This window comes from Podarcis erhardii (genome assembly GCF_964252035.2).
Source record: "Podarcis erhardii genome assembly, chromosome: 4".
NCBI classification, from domain to species: domain Eukaryota; kingdom Metazoa; phylum Chordata; class Lepidosauria; order Squamata; family Lacertidae; genus Podarcis; species Podarcis erhardii.
The window spans coordinates 85,016,597-85,035,988 of record NC_138508.1 but is presented as its reverse complement, the minus strand read 5'-3'; the positions used below and the strand labels follow the sequence as shown (position 1 = coordinate 85,035,988).

Genomic DNA, 19,392 nt, shown 5'->3' with positions numbered 1-19,392 from the left:
ACAAAAAGTTAAGATATGCCACTAATGCCAATGCAAAGCTTACCTTCCAATGGCTTCGGTAGAAAATGCGCTGCTGGTTTTGTTTTCTTCACTCTATTTCCTTTCATGACTTGGCCTTCTTTATTGAGCCCCAAGAACCAGGCCCTTCCTGACTCTTGCTGTCTGTAGAGCATTGATGAGTAGATTACATAATAATTTTCGAAAACAGACTCCTTAAACTTGCATTCTGGTGTAAAAAGTTCCTGCAGGGGAAAGAAAAGATGTTAAGAGGACAATCACAGCAAGTGTTCTCTCTCTCCCCCGCCCCATTCTGTTTTGGGTTTACTACATTTAAATACAAAAACCCATGTGGCATCCATCTGGGGCTTTTAAAAAAAGATCAAAGTTCAGTTTCCAGTTTTGTTATTGGGGAACCTTCGGCGATTCAATTCATGCTTATTTAACACATCTGTAGGATGAGGAAGCACAGTTTTAAAATGCCTAGCACAAAAAGCTAAGACTCTTTTGATGAAACAATGCATGCCGTTCAGGCTCTTTGGTTGAATGCATGGAAGACAAATATTTGAACCACATCAACAAAAAGAAAACATGGGAGCTGTAAAGGCACCACTTTCTTTTATGTTGTGTATATTTCTCCTTCTTGGAGACATCCAAAGAAAATACCTCCTATGTAACTGATTATTATTATTTTTTTAAAGTCAACTGAAAGTAAGAGGTGAAAAGGCCTGTGTGGAAAGAGTGTATAGTGATGCTTTGGAATATAGGAAACTACTTTATACCAAGTCAGATCATTGGTTCATGTCAGATGCTGTTGTGGTTCCTCGAGAGTAACCAGGCAGGACTCCGGCCTGTCTTTTACAGGCTTTATTTTGGTGCAAACTATTTACATGACCTCATAAGTTCATGTCTGGCTCAATCGCTAGCAGAATCCGGGAGTGGTCGGTCTTTGTACCTCCCCCAACATAAAAGTTTCGTCACCCCAAGCCTTTTCTGCCCCTCCCTGCACCTCAGACTACTGCACATGACCGGGGATGGCAGGGGTGTGCTTCCCTCCTCTCCGGCTTGCTCAGGCGTGGTGTTAAGGCTCTCTCTAGCATCCTCTGCTCCTTGCACCTCTTCTCCACTGGAGGCTGGGCTTTCCTCCTCTCAGGAAGAGGAACTGCTTCGCAAGATTTTCGGAGGCTCCCTGTAACACAACTCCCCCTCTATCTCTTGCCTCTGAGCCGATGGTAGTTCCCTGACAGTCCATCTAGCTCAACACTGCCTACAATGACAGCTTTCCAGGGTTTCAGCAGGGAGCAGTCCCAGCTCTACAGGGAGATGCTGGGGATTGAAGCTGGGACATTCTGCATGCAAAGCAGATCCTTTGCCACTGAGCTATGGCCCTTCCCTTCCCCAATAGGCTACTTAACAGCTCCACAGGTCAAATTTGACAGGTGGATAAGCCACCCACTTGTCAATCAACTAATATCACAAATGACATCATGAGATCAGGTCCTTTGAAGTCTGGATGTCAAAGCAAGCAACATGACACTTTTTTGAAGGATCACCCTCCCTTTGCATCAGCAGTTGCAGGGAAGATCCTGCTCAAACTTGCAATACTCCGATTCTTTTTTACAAGGAGAGGCCATTATGTTCCATCACCCATAAGGGTTTTTAATGCAAAATCTGTTTCCCAACTTCTCCGTGCTTCAAACGTCTGGTACAACGGGTTCCAGGCGAAGTTTCTTCAGTCCCTATTACAGGTCCCAAACTGTCCAAAATTCAATTCTTTTCTGGAAACAGGTAAATGCCCACTCTCCACCAAAGCATGGTGGGCTGCCTTGAGATACTGGCTCAAGATCTCTGTTTTCGGCCTGGGGAAGGGATTATTAGTACATTTAACCAATGAGTAGTTTGTCAGCCCATGGCTGAAACCTATGGCCAGAAAAGCCACCTCGATTGGACTGCCATCATCCCTCTTATATCATCTGGGTTACGACATTGCCCTTGAATCCCTGAGGCAAAGGCTTTGGGACACCTCACATAGCGACCTGCGATCCCGATCTTATGTAATTTGCAGCCCGGTCACAGCTGGAATCCTATATGGGTATGACTTTCAGATATCCTCATACCTTAGGAATTTGTCTGTACCTACCTATCGGCATTTATTCACCAAAGCCAGACTAAATGTATTTCCCTCGGAAGTTCTAAATGGCAGACTGAGAGGCATCCCCTATCAGAATAGGCTTTGTTTATGTTCCCAGGACGTCGATTGTATGAAGCATATTCTACTGCATTGTGGGCAATATGAGCAAGCAAGGGACCAACTGATCAAACCCTTACTGGCAAATTTGCTGGGGAAATCTGAAGCCTCCCATATTAAATATCTTTTGGAAGACAGGTCAAATGATATTACACTGGCCGTGGCAAAGTTTCTTTCGGAGGTTATAAGAAACAAAGGTCATTATGCCCTATATAAAACAAAATGACTGCCTTGGTTTCTTCCATCTGTCTGGTCGTTTTAACTGTATCTAGTTTTGAAATTGTTTTTTTGAGTGCTTGGACAGCAATAAAGTTTTTGATCTGATCCTGCTCAGTGCTGCCTTAAAGTGCTTTGCAAAAGCACTGTTTGAAAAAGCCTGCACTTCGGGTTTAAGTGGGTGGGCAGCCAGAAGCAGTGGGGTAGATTCCACTGGCTTAAAGGAGAAACACGAGTCTCATCAAACAGCACTTTTGCTAAGGGCTTTAGTCACCACTTATATCTTGCTGCCTTGACTGCACGATCCCATTCCCTGCTGGAAACAGGGTGCACAGCCAATGCGGTATTAAACCCTGTCCGCCCGCCCACCTGCAGTGATGTCAGCTGATGGTTGGGTGGATGTGGTATACAGAAAATGGGCTCACGTTTCTCATCCCTATAATATATAAAGCATGGCTAACAAAGGACTTTTGAAATGTTAAAGAAACCTTGGGTAAACAATTTCTGTTGCTAAAAGGGACCACTCACAATCATGATTCATTGCCATTCAGTTATATTTGGCTGCTCAGCAACCAAGGTAGCAATAATTATTTCTAGTGCAAAAGCAGAAGCTTCTGTAAACCCATTCGTAAAAGCAGCAAAATCTAAAGCTAAAATCCTCCTATTATGCTCAATATATATTATATGTAATTTTAGACTTTTAAAATCAAATTCACTTGCTTGGTAACTTTTATTAATAATTGGCTTTCTTTGACTAGAAAAATATATATGAAAGAGTTCAATATAACAAAAAACTTAAGTTAAAATTCTTCAAAACTGTAGATATTGAAAAAGAGTGAATAAACTTTCACTAATTCAGACTATAAGTACAATCTCCTGTATCCACCAGAGTTCTTTAAAAAGCAGTTAAATTGGGGAAATGGCCAAGCATCTAGGAGTTGCCAATTTTATTTTAAAATGACAAAGTTTGCCATTAGAGTTTTGAAGATATTTCTCTGAATACTTATTTTGGGTAATAACGAAGGATCAGGCTATGTTGGCAACCTCAACCCTGTGGTAAGAAACTATATTCATTTCCACCTTTTGAATACTTGTCCTCTGTGGAAAAATACATATGTAGATTTGGGCCATTTAGGATTAAACTTTTCTCCTTTTGATAGAAAAATAATGCCACATGATACTACCCACAACTATGTCTGGATCCAAACTTTAAAGTACAGTATTGTGCAAATAAAGACAGCTGCCATATTGTGTATTATGACCACTAAACCAAATGGCACGCAGTCCCTAGCTCATATAAAAGGAACAGATTTCTCTATACTGTATAGATATAGCGAACGTAATTTCCTTTATTTTTGATGCTCACATATAGTTGCCAATGCTTATATAGCTGAAGCAGCAGCACACATTCACAAGAGGAAGATTATCAGCAGGCTTGACAGAACCCTAAGCCTTGCAGAAGTATAACAACCCTAAGGGCTCCCAAATAATAATAATAATAAAACCTAACGAGGACTGAGCATGCTCAGTGGTCATGGAATGCAGGCTGACTTGTGGGAAAATGTGTGGGAGGTGGAACGGAATGGAGTAACCTGAAGGGGGCATGGCTGTCTATCTGAAACAGTAACAACATTTTAACAGCACTTTGTTGTTTGTGTGTATCTATCTATCTATGCAATCAGGTGAAGTGGAAGGAGAGAAAATAACATCGATTTACTTTTCAATTTACACACAAAAACAAAAGCCAGCATTTAAGTTCAAAGCTTGCATGATTATGAAAATAAGTGAACTCAAAGAATTAATGAACCATGGGTAAGACACTTGAAAAGCAACCACCTTATTATTATAATTAGTCATTTCTCCCAGGCTACTGGAATAGAGTGGGGGGGGGGGCAGCCAGGAGGTCTCTGCACTTCTGATACTAATTTGCAATACTTCATTCAATATACAGCAATATGGGTAAGATCCAACCAAAGCTAAGAACCTTTAAGTTCTGTTGATTTAAATACCACAGTGTTGCATTTGGCATTGCATCCCTCTTTTTTGAAAACATGCTAAGTAGCCACCCTAGCATGTACATTCATACATAATTAAAAGTAAGAATTTTAATGCAAGGTTTCTCATCCGCTAATACCTTGGGAGTGGGGGACGCCTTTTGCTCTTGGTGCTGCTGAAACTACAGCACAATTATTCATTTTGTTTTCTTTTTGTACTGATATCACCCATCCCTTCTTTGTGCAAAAGACAGAACAAAGAGGTTCTATGAGTGGAGGGTGGGAATCAGATCTGAGTATCCGCCCTTGAACCCACATGCACCAGGAGTGGAAGTGAAGTTTCCCATGATTAAGTCTATAAACTCAACCAGCCGTTCCCTTTCTGGCAGGATCTAGCAGCCCTGCTCCTCCCAGGGCCTTCATGTACAAGATAGTCTCACTCAGAGCAAATGATTATACCTTAAAGGTAAAGGGTAAAGGGACCCTTGACCATTAGGTCCAGTCGTGGCCGACTCTGGGGATGCGGAGCTCATCTCGCTTTACTGGCCGAGGGAGCCGGAGTACAGCTTCTGGGTCATGTGGCCAGCATGACTAAGCTGCTTCTGGCGAACCAGAGCAGCGCACAAAAACACTGTTTACCTTCCCACCGGAGCGGTACCTATTTATTTACTTGCACTTTGAGGTGCTTTCGAACTGCTAGGTTGGACCGAGCAACGGGAGCTCACCCCGTCGTGGGGATTCGAACCGCCGACCTTCTGATCGGCAAGTCCTAGGCTCTGTGATTTAACCCACAGCCCCACCCTTACACAGCCCCAATAAACTACAAAGATCTTCTCTTGAGCATGCTGTTCTGCTTTAAGTAAATGCGCACAGCAGGAGGTGCGGTCCATGGCTTGCAAATAATAATGGAATGGGATGGAAACTAGAACCAGCAGTTGTGTTCTTGAATTCCATGTGCCCTGGATACCACCCGAGCCCTCATTTAACCTAACCAAGCCTCCGAGGTGCATCAATCATATAACCTCCTCCTGCTTTCACTGTCCTTGGGATTCCCTTGCGAAGTGGCATAGGGAATCCATGACATTTTAGCTGACGTGCACTTTTATTATAAAAGTGAGAAATTTTGAAGCTAGTTAGATGACAGGTGTAAAATCCAGAGAGTTCTGCAGTTTTGCAAAAGTCAGCTGGAAAAAAAGAAAGTGATGGGCTGACAAAATATTGAATGCTCTGTCATGTACTATAGGCTGCATTTAACTCTTCTGGAACTGCTACTAGTACAGCTCCCTTTGACTTAAACCTCAATATAACTGGATCAGCCAAGAGTTGTCTTGTCCTAGCATGTTCAGAGGAACTCATAACCCTTGTAGATGACATGATCACTGGGTTGAATTTTCAAATTATGGCGTTTCCCAAGTGACGTTCTGTTTATGTTATCTGTTTTTGCTGCAAATCTTTTAAGGGATGCATGCATTTACATTCAACTAGTTTTGAGAAAGTTGATTTTAGACTAGCATTCTTGCTGCAGAGAAATTGCATTTATTTAGAAATAAGGAACACCACATTTTCTTGGTGGGAAAATGTGATTCTTTTCCTAGGTAGTGCATCCAGAACCCTTGAAACTGCACATTGCATGTGGGGCCACAGCTCAGGAACTTAGTGGCTAGTGACCATGCCATCATATGGTGACAAGTGACAATCCAACTCCTCCCCCACCCCATACCCATACAAATTTGACAGTGTTTTTAAATGGACTCTTCTACTATTTCCATTTCAGAGATGAACACTTCCCACTCTCTGGTCTCTGACCGTAATAAATTATCTATCTATCCCACTTCCCACTCTATTTGTTCACTAGTAATGCTGATTATAGCCTTTTAAAGTATAAAGGGGAGAAATAACTCCCTCGCCAATGTTGTCCTGTCATTTAATGACCTTTTAATGTGTTCCTGCTTGCTACTGCCTAAAAATGTAGTTATAGCCCGTGTACTAACCCATCCCTCTGGCACTAGAGTGCAGAAGTGTGCTGTTTTTTAAAAAAGAAATCTAGAAAGAGCTCTCCCTAGTCACATACTAGAAAAGGCCAATTGTATTTCTACCCAAGTCTGTCGTTCTTTCCATGGGTAAAAGATTTGGGGTTCAATCCAGTGTCTATGTAACACAGTACAGTTGAGGAGCTGCACCGAGCTCTGCCCCCCCTCCTCCTTGCCACACACACAAGCAAGCAGGCACTGCACCACTGCAAAAGAAAGAAAGAAAACAACCACTTTTCTCATAACCTGCCAGTGTGTGTGTGTGTGTGTATGTGTGTGTGTACACCACACTACTATGGGGAACGAGAGGTCATAGAATTGTAGAATTGGAAGGGACCACAAGAGGCATCCCCCTACAATGCAGGAATCTTTTGCCCAATGTGTCTCATGCTCTACCGACTAAGCTATCTCTAATATTCTTTATAAATAGGGTTTTCTGGTGCTTCCCTCACTGCAAGAAGTGAAGCTACAGGGAACCAGGCAGAGGGCCTTCCCGGTAGTGGTGTCCTCCCCGTGGAATGCCCTCCCTTCAGATGTCTAGGAGATAAAGAACTATACAAGTTTTAGAAGACATCAGAAGGCAGCCTTGTATCGGGAAGTTTTTAATGTTTTATTATGTTTTTATATGTGCTGCAAGCCGCCGAGAGTGGCTGGGGAAACCCAGCCAGATGGATGGGGATTTGCTCAGATGGGGTTTGTTCAGGGTAAGTGTGCATAGGATTGCAGCTTAATCATTTGTTAATTTTAGCTGTTTCTTTTCCAGGTAAATGGGTTGTTGTGCAATGAATGTACACGCCATACACCAACACACACTCTTCCTCCAACCATGTGCTGCATTTATACTTTCTGTTTCTGTTTTACAGAACAAACCCTTCTCAAAATGCCTCTATAACAGAAGTGTTTGTATCGACTTTTAAAATTATTTTATATTTGTTCTGCTTCAACATTTTGTGTTCCACCTTCATACATAACAGCCAATGTGGCTTCAGAAGTAACAAAAGAATCACAATTGACAGTACAAACCTATATATTCCTCCCCTTTCTCTATATGTGTGTTTACTCAGAAGTAGGTCCCAATTAGTTCTATGGGGGCTTACTCCCAAGTGAGTGAGTACAGGATTGCAGCCTAAAATCTAAAATCACAGTAATTAAAAAAGAAAGCAAAATATTGGAAAAAACAATTTGGTCAACACAAACATGGCCTTCTTAGTGCGGTCACAATTCAGAATATGGTAAGGACAATGGAGCTCTCCCCTCCTCTCAGCTTACCTGAGGCATGCAGTGTGTGCCTGGATGTACATACACTGCAGCCCACAACTACAATAAGAGGTTGGTGTTCATCTCCCATAGAAGGATCCGTCTCCAGAGCTCCAGCCTGCAAATTGTTCCTGCTCCCAAGGAACTTGCAGGCTAGGGCACTGGGGAGGAGAAAGACAGGTTATATGGAAAGTGGACACGATCACCCCATGGAAAATAGCTCATTGAATTTTGGTTCATGAACTCAGTTCTATGCTGTGCACTCCACTACTGGAAAACGTATTCCTTGTTTTATTTACAAAGGAAAAAAGGGGAAAGCATTCCTCACTGAGCAAAGTTAGAGAGCTTCCCATCCATTCTGCGTTGACAACACATGGTACTATTAGCTCAAACGGAGCTCACAATAGGTTCGTGCTCTCTTTGGTGCTAGCAATTGTTTCCCCATACCTCCCTCCCCCTCCCGAAGGCCGCCTTTCATCCAGAAATAAACTGAACACCACAAATCCTGAACCAGGGATTTCATCTTCTGCTCCTTTCAACAATTACAAAGAAGCACAAATGTTAAGGAAGCCTCCTCTACCCACACGTTGTCTGTCTCTTGCTTAGCACTTTGCAGACTCACAGCTTTTTCAAAACACCCACGGTCTGCTTACCTCTCTCACATAAGCATAGACCTCCATTGAACACAAGATGCTTCAACCCCGCCTTTCAAAAGATCATTAGATAACTGTTCCGAAAGAGTATCATAATATGGATTTCTTGTGGTTCTGATATGATGATGATGATGATGATGATGATGATGATGATGATGATGATAACCACAACAACCAGTATGGTAACAATTCAGTTTCTTACCTGCCCTTAAGCATGAGGTCCCAAGGAAGGTTACAACAATTTTAGAGTACATTATTCAACAGTTTCAAACAAATTACTGTCACAAGAATGGGGGGGGGGGTCCCAAAAACATACAAAACAGGCAAGAAGTTCCGCTTGCAAAGGATAAGTGGGAAGCTCATTTTATGCTCCTATTTATTTATATCCTATCTTTCCTCTGGACGCAGATGGTGCTGTGGGTTAAACCACAGAGCCTTGGACTTGCCGATCAGAAGGTCGGCGGTTCGAATCCCCGCAATGGGGTGAGCTCCCGTTGCTCGGTCCCTGCTCCTGCCAACCTAGCAGTTCGAAAGCACGTCAAAGTGCAAGTAGATAAATAGGTACCGCTCCGGCGGGAAGATAAACGGCATTTTCGTGCGCTGCTCTGGTTCGCCAGAAGCTGCTTAGTCATGCTGGCCACATGACCCAGAAGCTGTACACCGACTTCCTTGGCCAATAAAGCGAGATGAGCGCCGCAACCCCAGAGTCGGCCATGACTGGACCAAATGGTCAGGGGTCCCTTTACCTTTTTATCTTTCCTCCAAGGAGCTCAGAGTGATGTAAATACATCTCCACCCCAATTTATCCTCACAACAACCCAGTGAGGCAGGTTAGGCTGAGAATGAGTGACTGGCCCAAGGTCACCCAGTGAGCTTCATGGCTGAGTGGGGATTTGATCCCTGTTCTCCCGGGTCCTAGTAGTCCAGCAGTCTAACCCCTACTCCACACTGCATCTTATTCCCTTGCGGCAATGTCTCTGCCTGCTCCTACACCTGATGTGACATATGATGGAGAAGGTAGGCATGGTTTGTGAGGAATGGCCTTGCGGGTCAAATTGGGATCTGTGCTGGGCCTAATTAAGTCCACAGACTGGAGCATCCACTGGATTTAGATCAGTGTTTCCCAAACTTGGGTCTCCAGCTGTTTTTGAACTACAACTCCCACCATCCCTAACTAGCAAGTCTGGGAAACCCTGATGAGCCGATTAAATTCTAGACACTTATTTAAGAAAGATGCTATAATCATAGTACAATGAATCTCAAAATAATGATCAGTATTTCACTTACAGCAGTGCATAGTTTATTAAGATACCTGTTCATGAAATTATTTAACAAAATATAAAATTCAGTTTATAATTTGTTTTATTAAAATGAAACCAAAGTGTATCCATGAATAAATTAGTTTGCATTGATCATGGCTGGGCAGGTTTCCACTTTGGTTATGGCACAGAGGGAGGGAAGGTTATGACTTTATTAGTCAGAACTCGCAGTGAATTAAACGGAACATATGTAGCTTGGGAAATTGTCTTATTTTCCTTTTCTATAAGGTTCAGCGTGTTCAGTAAAGGTACCAAGGAAACTGATACAGCATCCATATTTTGCTGGATATAGGTACAAGGCAAATCTCTTGATACAAATATGGTTTACACACACTAAAAACACTGATCTTAATAAGCTGGCTACAGATTAGTTAAATAAGAGTGCTTTGGTCTAATCCGATTTGCAGCTGGATTCGCAATTTGGTTAAGCTGAAGCATTTTAATTTAAGCTGATTTAATCTCATTCAAATCTACAGAGCTAAACCGGCTTAAACCTTAGCAATTTAGCTCAGCTGGGATAAGGATGGAGCTTGTTATTCACATTACTGCCAATGGAACAAAACAAGTTAAATTCTAACTACTTGTGTGTGGGTTGGGCTGCCCTTGACCTTAATATCCTACAGATTGGCTTAGGCTGCAATCCAGGCCACACTGATTGGGACGCGTACTGCACTGAAATCAATGTGTTCAAGAGCCACTCTGGGCATTGCAGCAGGCTAGAAGAGAGGGCAGGCACATGACAAACTTGCGATCCTTGTGTAATGCCCAAACTGGGGGCCCACATATCTCCCCGGTGAAAAGAGGCAATATCTCCTGCTACATATATGAGTTGTCACTTGACCTGTTACAAAGCATCCCTCACCCAGAATGCTTCTCTTTCATCCTCCACAATCAGGATGGAGTCAGCCTTCTCTTCATGCACCATGCTATTCCATGTCTGGTCTTACATAGCCAATAGATTTGTTTTCCAAACATATGCTATTAAGATAAGAGAGTAGAAACCTTGTTGATGGCTGGGCAGGCAGTCAATAAGGTCTGGTCACCTGGGAACTTGCAACTCATTTGGAGAGTTCCTCAATCCACATTTGCGAAGGGATCCTTTAGTCAAGGAGCAAGGAGGATGGTGGAGAGGCAAGCTACCGACTATGATAATGCTTCCCAGAGACCCGAGAGAGTAAGGAGCACACAGGACTGGTCGAGTCTTGCCTTTACTGGGACTGATTTAGCAAGCTCCAACGAGGAGAATGCTGGAAGCTCATAAAGGCAATAGGAAATGTGTCAGGCTCCTGCTTAAAATTCGTTAAATCTTACAAGAAAACCATTTAAAAAGTAGATGATGGGATTTGCAGGGGCAATCAATAAGGAGAGTGCTTTCTTAATCCCATTGCAATACCATTGCTTCCCATTTACAAAGCCTCCCCTGTCGCATCCCACCTACCTCCTGCCACTTCATTTCCATAAACGCCCATGGAAGCCCCATGTTTGCTGCCAAATGTGTAGTTCCATCCTGATGGCTCCTTTGAAAGTGCACATAGGATCATGCTGTTGGCAGCAGATGCAATGTTACCCCCAACCAATGCTTGTCTTAGGAAAACCCACACCGATTCTTTTGATATGCTAAATATATTATGGCAAACAAGAGGGAGGCGGGAATTGAAGGAAAAGGAAGCATTAACAATGAACCCACTTGATGTATAAAGGCAGAAATTTTAAATGCTACCAAGCTGGCCCAATCATGCTATATAGCTTAGAATGCCCACTCAGAGTGGACATTGTCTGCTTTTTACAATTTTTGTTTAATAAAATTACAAAACTTTTTCCCTCTTTGAAGATGACTTTGAGAATAACATTTCATTCACAGAACATCTACTTGCCAGGAACACATTACCAGCCACTAATGATATGTGTTGCAGAGACAGTAGCTAGTTCAATGAACTAAACAGAGAACAACATTACAAGCAGATTTCAACTTTTATAGCTTGGTGAAAAGCCACAGGCATGCGTAATTGACAGTGGTTTTCTCTACACAGCAATATTTGCTCGATAGTCATGCATCTTCAGAAAGATAAGTACAGTTGACCCTATTCCCACTTCATTCCACTGAGGAAAGATCTATGTGACTTCTATTTAACACTGAAGTGTTCTTTGCCCATTTCAAAATGTATGCAAGCAATTTCTCTTTGATGAAGTTACTTGATCTCCTAAGCTACAAAGAAGTTAATGACGCATGGCTTGCACTGTATGCCCAGAGTGCAAAGCATTATGTAGGTTTTATCTCAGAGACAATGCAATGGGGCTTATCAGTAGTCCCATTACAGAAATTAGAAATTAAGGGCAAAGCAGGCTGAGGGCAGTTCCAGACATGGGCTTTCTCAAGTGATTAGTCTGCTTTCGCAGGTGACCAACTTTTTGCCAATCACTGCTGGTTCAAATGACAGGGCCACCGTGAAGGAAACACCATGAAGGATGATGCGCAAGGGGTGAAGCTGTGAGAAGTTTGGATAGATTCCAAAAGCAAGGAAGGTTTGCAGCATTTCCAACAAGCGACATGAAGCAAAGCCAGAGCTTCAGAGCTTGAGCGCAGAGTTGGTGACCAGCTGTTCCAGGACAAGGTTCAAGAATCTTTTGTGCTAGATTCTGAGGTGGAGGCACACCCGGCTTCCATCCCCTTCTATCACCACCTCTGCCAGTACAAAGGGCTACAGGAAGGCACACCCCATTCTCATGCACATTGCTAGCAATGGGTCCTTTTGCACCAACTACAGAAGCATCTGTAACCTGAAGCGTCTGTGACCCGAGGAACCACTGTACTTGGGAGGAATGGGCTGTGAAAGTGGTTACACACCATGTTTAAATCCTTTGCTGTCAGGAAAAAAACACCTCACTGCAACTGAGTGTTTCGCCATCGCAAAGGCTTAAACAGGTCGGCTTCGTGCAGTGCCTCTGTGAGCATGGGGCATCATAAACACACCAAAGAAAAGCTCCCTAAAGAAATCACCATGGATGTTTGTGACTCTAAAGCAGAACAGAGCCGATGCCGTATTGCTTGCATACAGATTTGGTTCTGAAGTATTTTTTTCCCTTCTTCCTGATTGATTAGCAGGTATCATTAGACACATGAATTGCTCCATCTAATCAGATGATAAAAGATTATTCATGTGATGAGCTTATAATTTGAATACATTCTGAGTGGCATCATCAAATGCTAATTAAATTCTAGACTTTCCTTTTTTATAATTGGTACCAGGGGAGTATTCTACACATAATTTTGAGTCAAGGGAAAAAAAAGTCCTAACATCTTCTTTTAATACACGTTTAATTGCATGGTGCCAATTAAGGCACAGTCATCCCAGTCCACATATGGTGCTTGTACCAGGAGACCCACATTCTTATGAAGAATATGCAATGGGGAGACATCTACCTGACTGCCTATTGCAATGCCATTTTCCTGCTAGACTAAGAGCTCAGGTAGGTTAAGATAGCCCTGAGATAGACAGATATAGGGATGGTATACAAATTTAATAAATAATAAAAATACATAAAAACAAACAAACAGGTATCCTGGTTTCTGAGACTACTCATAGCTTGAATCAGCTGTAGGGAAGCTCAAGCCCACAGGAACAATTAAGTACACTATACCTCCCAGTTGGCTGCAAAGTTGATGCCAGATATGGTTATCAGGTGTGGTACAGGTAAACTTGGCCTACAGGAATTGAGGGAGAGATAGATCCAGCCCATCAGGTCTCTTAATTTGTTCCACATGGTTGTTTACCAAGCCACATCCACCTGCATTATATGTCATTGTCAATGCATTATATGCATTGTATGTCAGAGGATTCAAATAAACAGCCTCTCTCTCTCTCTGTGTGTGTGTGTGTGTGTGTGTGTGTGTGTGTGTGTAAAAATACTCTGTGACTTCATTAGCTCAGTTACCCGCTTGCCTCTTCATCTGAATACATGCCACAGTTAATATACTGAAAAGAACATAGTCTTCATACGGGGTGGGGGAGATATGTCTTCAAAGGTCAAAGATGACTCAAATATACATTGCTGTGGCATTGGGGAAGTTTCACCATGATCAATATTTGTATGCAGTTCATATGAGAAGTTTCCTAACTCCCACATACCATATTGCCCCTCCATTTCAACACAAATGTAGGAAACAGAATTAAGTGTTGTGTTCTATTTTCTAACCACTTTCAAATTTTGAAGTCAGCATGTGGGCAAAGCCCACATCCAGTTTCTAAAAAGGTCTTCCCCTAGTTGAAAGAATGATTTCTAAATTGAATATGCTAATGACAGTGGTGATGGTGGTGTTTGATTACTGTGGTGGATAAGAGAATACTTATTTCCATTAAAAAATACTTAGCATATATAGAGCACATTTACAGCACTAAAACCGTTTTGTATAACATCACCACAGCAATCCTACAACAGGTAGGCCTGTATTACCATCCTTGTATATTAAATTGGGTGGTGGCTTAGCTAGGGCTGCCCAATAGATTTGTGACTGAATTGAGATTTGAATTAGGTTTTCTATCTAACAGCTCACAATTTTGTTACATGAGTTCTGTATCCTACTTTACATACATGTCTTCATTGAGCCATCCATTAATGAACCCAAGATCTCATTCCTAATCAGTCACTTCAAGTTTAGACCTAATGAGCGCATATATATATGGAACTTGGATATCCCCCACCCCCATTTTGCATCACTTTATACTGGCTTACATTGAAGCATTATTTACATAAATAAATGGGAGTAAAATATGCTGTTCTTGAGTCTCCTTCCACCCTCAAGCTCATGGATTCCCACGGAATGATGAATTCATAACTACAAGACTAATAAATGGTTTCAGCCGTCTCGGGAGTGTGGTCTCAAACTCACAAAGGTATCTTATGATGGGTGAGTACTTAGTCTGCACAATGAAGTTCAAAGGCATGAATAGCCTCTTTCAGTTGTTAAGACCTTGTTTCAAAATTAGTATTACACACCAGTTGGATGTTTCTGAATGGGGCCCGTTTTATTCAAGCAGAGTTAATTGCAAATGTCAGATTTCCTCAAAGCACATCTGCAGCAGCCAGGTCCCCCCTCTCCTCCCTGTCATTTTTTGCTCAGATGCCCTGAGGAACAGTTTCTTTCGAGAGTGACCTACATTATGGCAGGCTGGCTGCTACAGCTGCAGGGAGTTATCTTTTAAGGTGGTGTCAACTGTCAGACTAATACTGAAACACCAGTCCCTGGCTGTTAACTTCTCCAGGGATGGTTTCTGGGAACCCTCCAGTCTTGCATAAAAAGAGCCAAGTCCAGGAGACAACTCCTTTTGTCCATTTAAGAAAGGGGGGGGGGGAGCTGCATCACATATATTGTGCTTCCTTTTCTGTAATGCCAGTGTTATGTTCTACTAGCAGCTACTTGGCTGCCAAGTAGCAAATGCCAGATATGTTCTTAAGCAACAAACAGAGTAGAAACTAGTGACAACAGAATCTGTCTATATTTCAGAAGTAGCCATTCTCTCTCTCTCTCTCCCTCTCTCTCCATATATACACCACAAAGATACAGCTTTTGCATTCATATTCCACCTTTTCTCCAAAGAGCTCAAGGTGGCATACATCAGTGGTGTGGGGTCAGATGACTAGAGGGACTAGACTAGTCCCCTAAATGTTCCCCTGGCACCAGCTTCTGGCTGGCTGAGGGAGGCAGGATTCTCTGATGGCTTCAAGAGCCCTTCCACCACCTTCCCAAAGTCCGCCTGGCTTTGGGAAGGAGGCAGTAGGGCTCCAGCATCCTGTCAGAGACCTGGCTCCTCTTTCCCAAAGCCTCGGAAGCTTTGGCTCAGCTTAGGGAGGTGGGCAAGATGCTCACAGATGCGACATTGGGACGTGGCAATGTCGCCCCCCACCGCCCTTGCAAGCTGGTGCCTCTGGCCCTAACTGTTCCCCTACAAAAAAAAATTCACCACATGTCACTGGCAATACATTGTTGTCACCCTCCTTGTTTTTGTTAGTTTCTGTTTGCCACTCTGTGCAGTGCTTTGGAGTCACAAGACTCTGTTTACATTCCAGAGATATTCCAGGCTGTTGGAAGTCTCACAGAAGACAGGAGACGGATGCGACGTTACTGGTTTCCTGTTCCTTTGTTTTCCAGTTGCTCTCTGCTCTCAGAGAGAGAGGATGTATTTCTTTTCTGCCTGCGTAGCTTAGTAATAAAACCTAGCAATGTAGCCCAAACTTCTCGTCTCTTCCCAGTGCTGGAAACTCTGCTGAATGGGGGATGTGCCTGGAGCCTTATCAGAGGCTCAGGTCGTTAATCACGTCGGAGGGTGATTCCGGAAGAGTCGCTCGGTCGAACGCAGATTCCGACAGTTTTATCCTCATAATAACCCTGTAACACCTTACTTAGACAGTTAGACTGAGAGGTGGTGACTGGACAAAGGTTACCCACTGGCCTCCATGGTTAAGTAGGAATTTGTACACTGGTTTCTGAGGTCCTAGTCTGCGTAGAAACATCCTCAAGCAGTGAACCTGCTCCATTCTCACAGGGCAAGTGTAATGCCAATCAGAACAAATTGAACACTCACTCTCTTGGCACAGGAACCAATCACTAGCTGCACCTCCATCTTTCAGTTTATTGTTTAGTGGCGCCCATTCAGCTCATTACCACACCCAAGAACTGGTTCAGCACCTTCAACACCTCACCTGTTTGGCAGTTCAGCAGTGTGGCCTGGAGGACAAGGCAGCCCCCTCCCCCCTCAATCACAGGGTTTACTTGGTTCCATTTTCAAGGGTGGAATGCCATAGTTGAACTGGTGACCTGTTTATAAATACAGGAAAGCCTTCAAATACCTTACCCTCAAAACGTTTAGATGGCAGACATAACAAAGTTGTTGTAAGTAGCAGGTACTGCCCTTGTAATAATGAAGAGGTGGAGTCAGTGCCACATGTTCTTTCTAAATGTAGTTGTTATCAGTGGGCTAGAGAAACTGAAATTTTCCACTCTACATAGTCCTTTCCAGGTTAATCATCTGAGTCATTTTAGTAGAGGCCTTTTAAAAAATTCACTGAGCAAGTTGCAAAATTTCTAAATATTCCAATTTCCCTTAGACAATGTACAATTGCTTTCTGATTTGTCTCTTTTAACTACATTCATGCCCCCCCCCCCATACTGTAGCTTCTTGTTTGTGATGGTTGGGCTATAAATAAATTACATTTGCATTAGGAACAAGTGTATATGTATTTTGAAACCACCTGTTACATTCTGACTTAAAATTCATGTGTACATTAAAAAAAAGGCTTAGCAAACATGTCTGGGAGCAGAATTATAATTCAATATTTTCCAGACTGATAGGAGGAGAACAGGAATGAAAATGATCTGAAAAACTCAAGCAGCAGTAAAGTATTGTTCAAACATTCAGTAAAGTAAAACCATAAATAATGCACAAGTATTAAATGGATGATAATTGGCTAGAAAGCTTTACTGCAAAAAGAAACCTGGCATTTATGGATAATCTGCTTGAGAACGAGGAAGCAGTATTATGCTACAATCAAAAATGGCAAAATAGCCATTGGGCTGTTTCTTCAGAGGTATCATACTGAAAATGCTGGGTATAATGGTTTCACTTTGTTCAGGGATGTTTGAGAAAGATTGTACTGGTGGTTGTTAACGGCTGCCCTGCCTGCATGCATATGCGGGTTGTACAGACAGTATCACTCTGTGCAGCAAATTGCCATAACAACTCACATTTGCCTGCTGTGATGTGACTGCAGTATTCCCTAGGATCCTCATACATAGCACTTATCTCCAACGTTTTCATAAATCCTTACAACAATTATATTTCAGGGAAAATGCAGTGAACGTGAGCAACAACAAAGCAGGAGGAAAGGAACAAAGCAGCTTGGGTAAGGGGCACATGACACAGGCAGTTAGTGACCGTGCCGTGTGCCAGCCCCTCCTCCAACCTGGGGAATTGCAGTTGTCCTATCTGCCAGCCCTAAGGTCTGCAGCTGATGTTGCTGAATGCCAGGTTGGCTCTGAATAAATACATCCCTCGTCCTTGATCTGATTAAGGATGAAGAGGCTGATCTGGTCTGTATGGATGAGGAGGCTGGTCTGGTCACTGATTGCCGAAGAGTTGATGCTTTTGAATTATGGTGCTGGAGGAGACTCTTGAGAGTCCCATGGACTGCAAGAAGATCAAACCTCTCCATTCTTAAGGAAATCAGCCCTGAGTGCTCACTGGAAGGACAGATCCTGAAGCTGAGGCTCCAATACTTTGGCCACCTCATGAGAAGAGAAGACTCCCTGGAAAAGACCCTGATGTTGGGAAAGATGGAGGGCACAAGGAGAAGGGGACGGCAGAGGATGAGATGGTTGGATGGTGTTCTTGAAGCTACCAGCATGAATTTGACCAAACTGCGGGAGGCAGTGGAAGACAGGAGTGCCTGGCGTGTTCTGGTCCATGGGGTCACAAAGAGTCGGACGCGACTAAACGACTAAACAACAACAAAGTACTCAGTGCAGCAGACTTGCTAAGATTCTTCTCAGCTGAGATTCTTTTTTTTGGGGGGGTCCTAGAATGTGTGTTCTGTGCAATTGGGACAGATTAGGGATTCTGCTGCTTGACCACTCACCAGTGGCATAGCATGGGTTGCCAGTGCCCGGGGCAAGGCAACTACCGAGACCCCTAACCCATGGACTGTTAGCACTCCCTCAGTTCCTTCCACCAGTCCAATATTGAATAACATCAATTAAAGACTCTACAACACTGACTTCTGTATCTTCAATGTGCTCATATCAAATAACTTGAGAAATTTGCTCCACCAGCTCCCTGGTCACCCTTGCAGCACCCCAGAGCATCATTTACAGAGCCAGGATCAGCTTCCATTTCCCGAGATACTGGGGTGGGCTGGGGACTCCCATGTCCATATTACATCTTTAGATGCTTTGTTGCACAAACTCTTCAGGTAGCACTTGTGCAACAGCTGTGGAATACCACTAATGAACAAACTCATTCAACCCATATTCCTTTGAATTCAACTGATGAAATAAAAAATACATCAATATTATTATTTTTTTAAATAAAAAAAACTAGTATTGGAATGAATTTGTTTTTGTGTGTTTTTTGGCATTGGCAACACTTTGGTCAATATCTGGAAAACTACTTTACACTAGCTGAAGGCTTGGGTACACTCACTGAATTTTTTTTAATTTTTAGAATTGGAACAGAAGATAGCCACCAAATGCCATAGCACAAATTGCTAATGAAAGCCACTCCAAATCCAAAATGAGCTTTCTATGCTGAATGGGGCATTGCCCTTCAAGACACAGAAGCCCAAGTCCCCTCTCCAAGCCTAGAGCTAGTCATGCAGTTTCTTGGATCCCAGTTCATATATTTTTGTGCTAAGGAAACTTTCAGAATGGAACAATTTCATTTACATTTTTCTAGCTCTACAGCAATGAAGCTTATATTCTCAATTTTACACTTGAAATGCATTTTCAGTTTGCTCACTTTTCTGCCTTCAGTGATCAATGGCTTCTATACATGGCATTTATCAATTAAGATGTGGAATAAAAGTTGCGACCCTACAGGCTACGTGTTAAACACCTTTTCATGAAATCATGAAAGTGATATGTAGCGTCTGGCTTGCAATTAAGCTGCAGCAGCAATAAAAACAACA

The 19,392-nt window shown here is 42.8% G+C and overlaps 1 protein-coding gene across 3 annotated transcripts in view; it reads right to left on the bottom strand.

The window, feature by feature from the left end:
* FGF14 (fibroblast growth factor 14) overlaps positions 1-19,392 on the bottom strand; it is a 295,728-nt gene that overhangs the window by 8,869 nt on the left and 267,467 nt on the right. For all 3 annotated transcript variants that reach the window (XM_081858343.1, XM_081858344.1, XM_081858342.1), the window contains exon 4: positions 44-242. In XM_081858343.1, the coding sequence (XP_081714469.1) occupies positions 44-242 (199 nt within the window). The remainder of the gene's footprint in view (positions 1-43; positions 243-19,392) is intronic.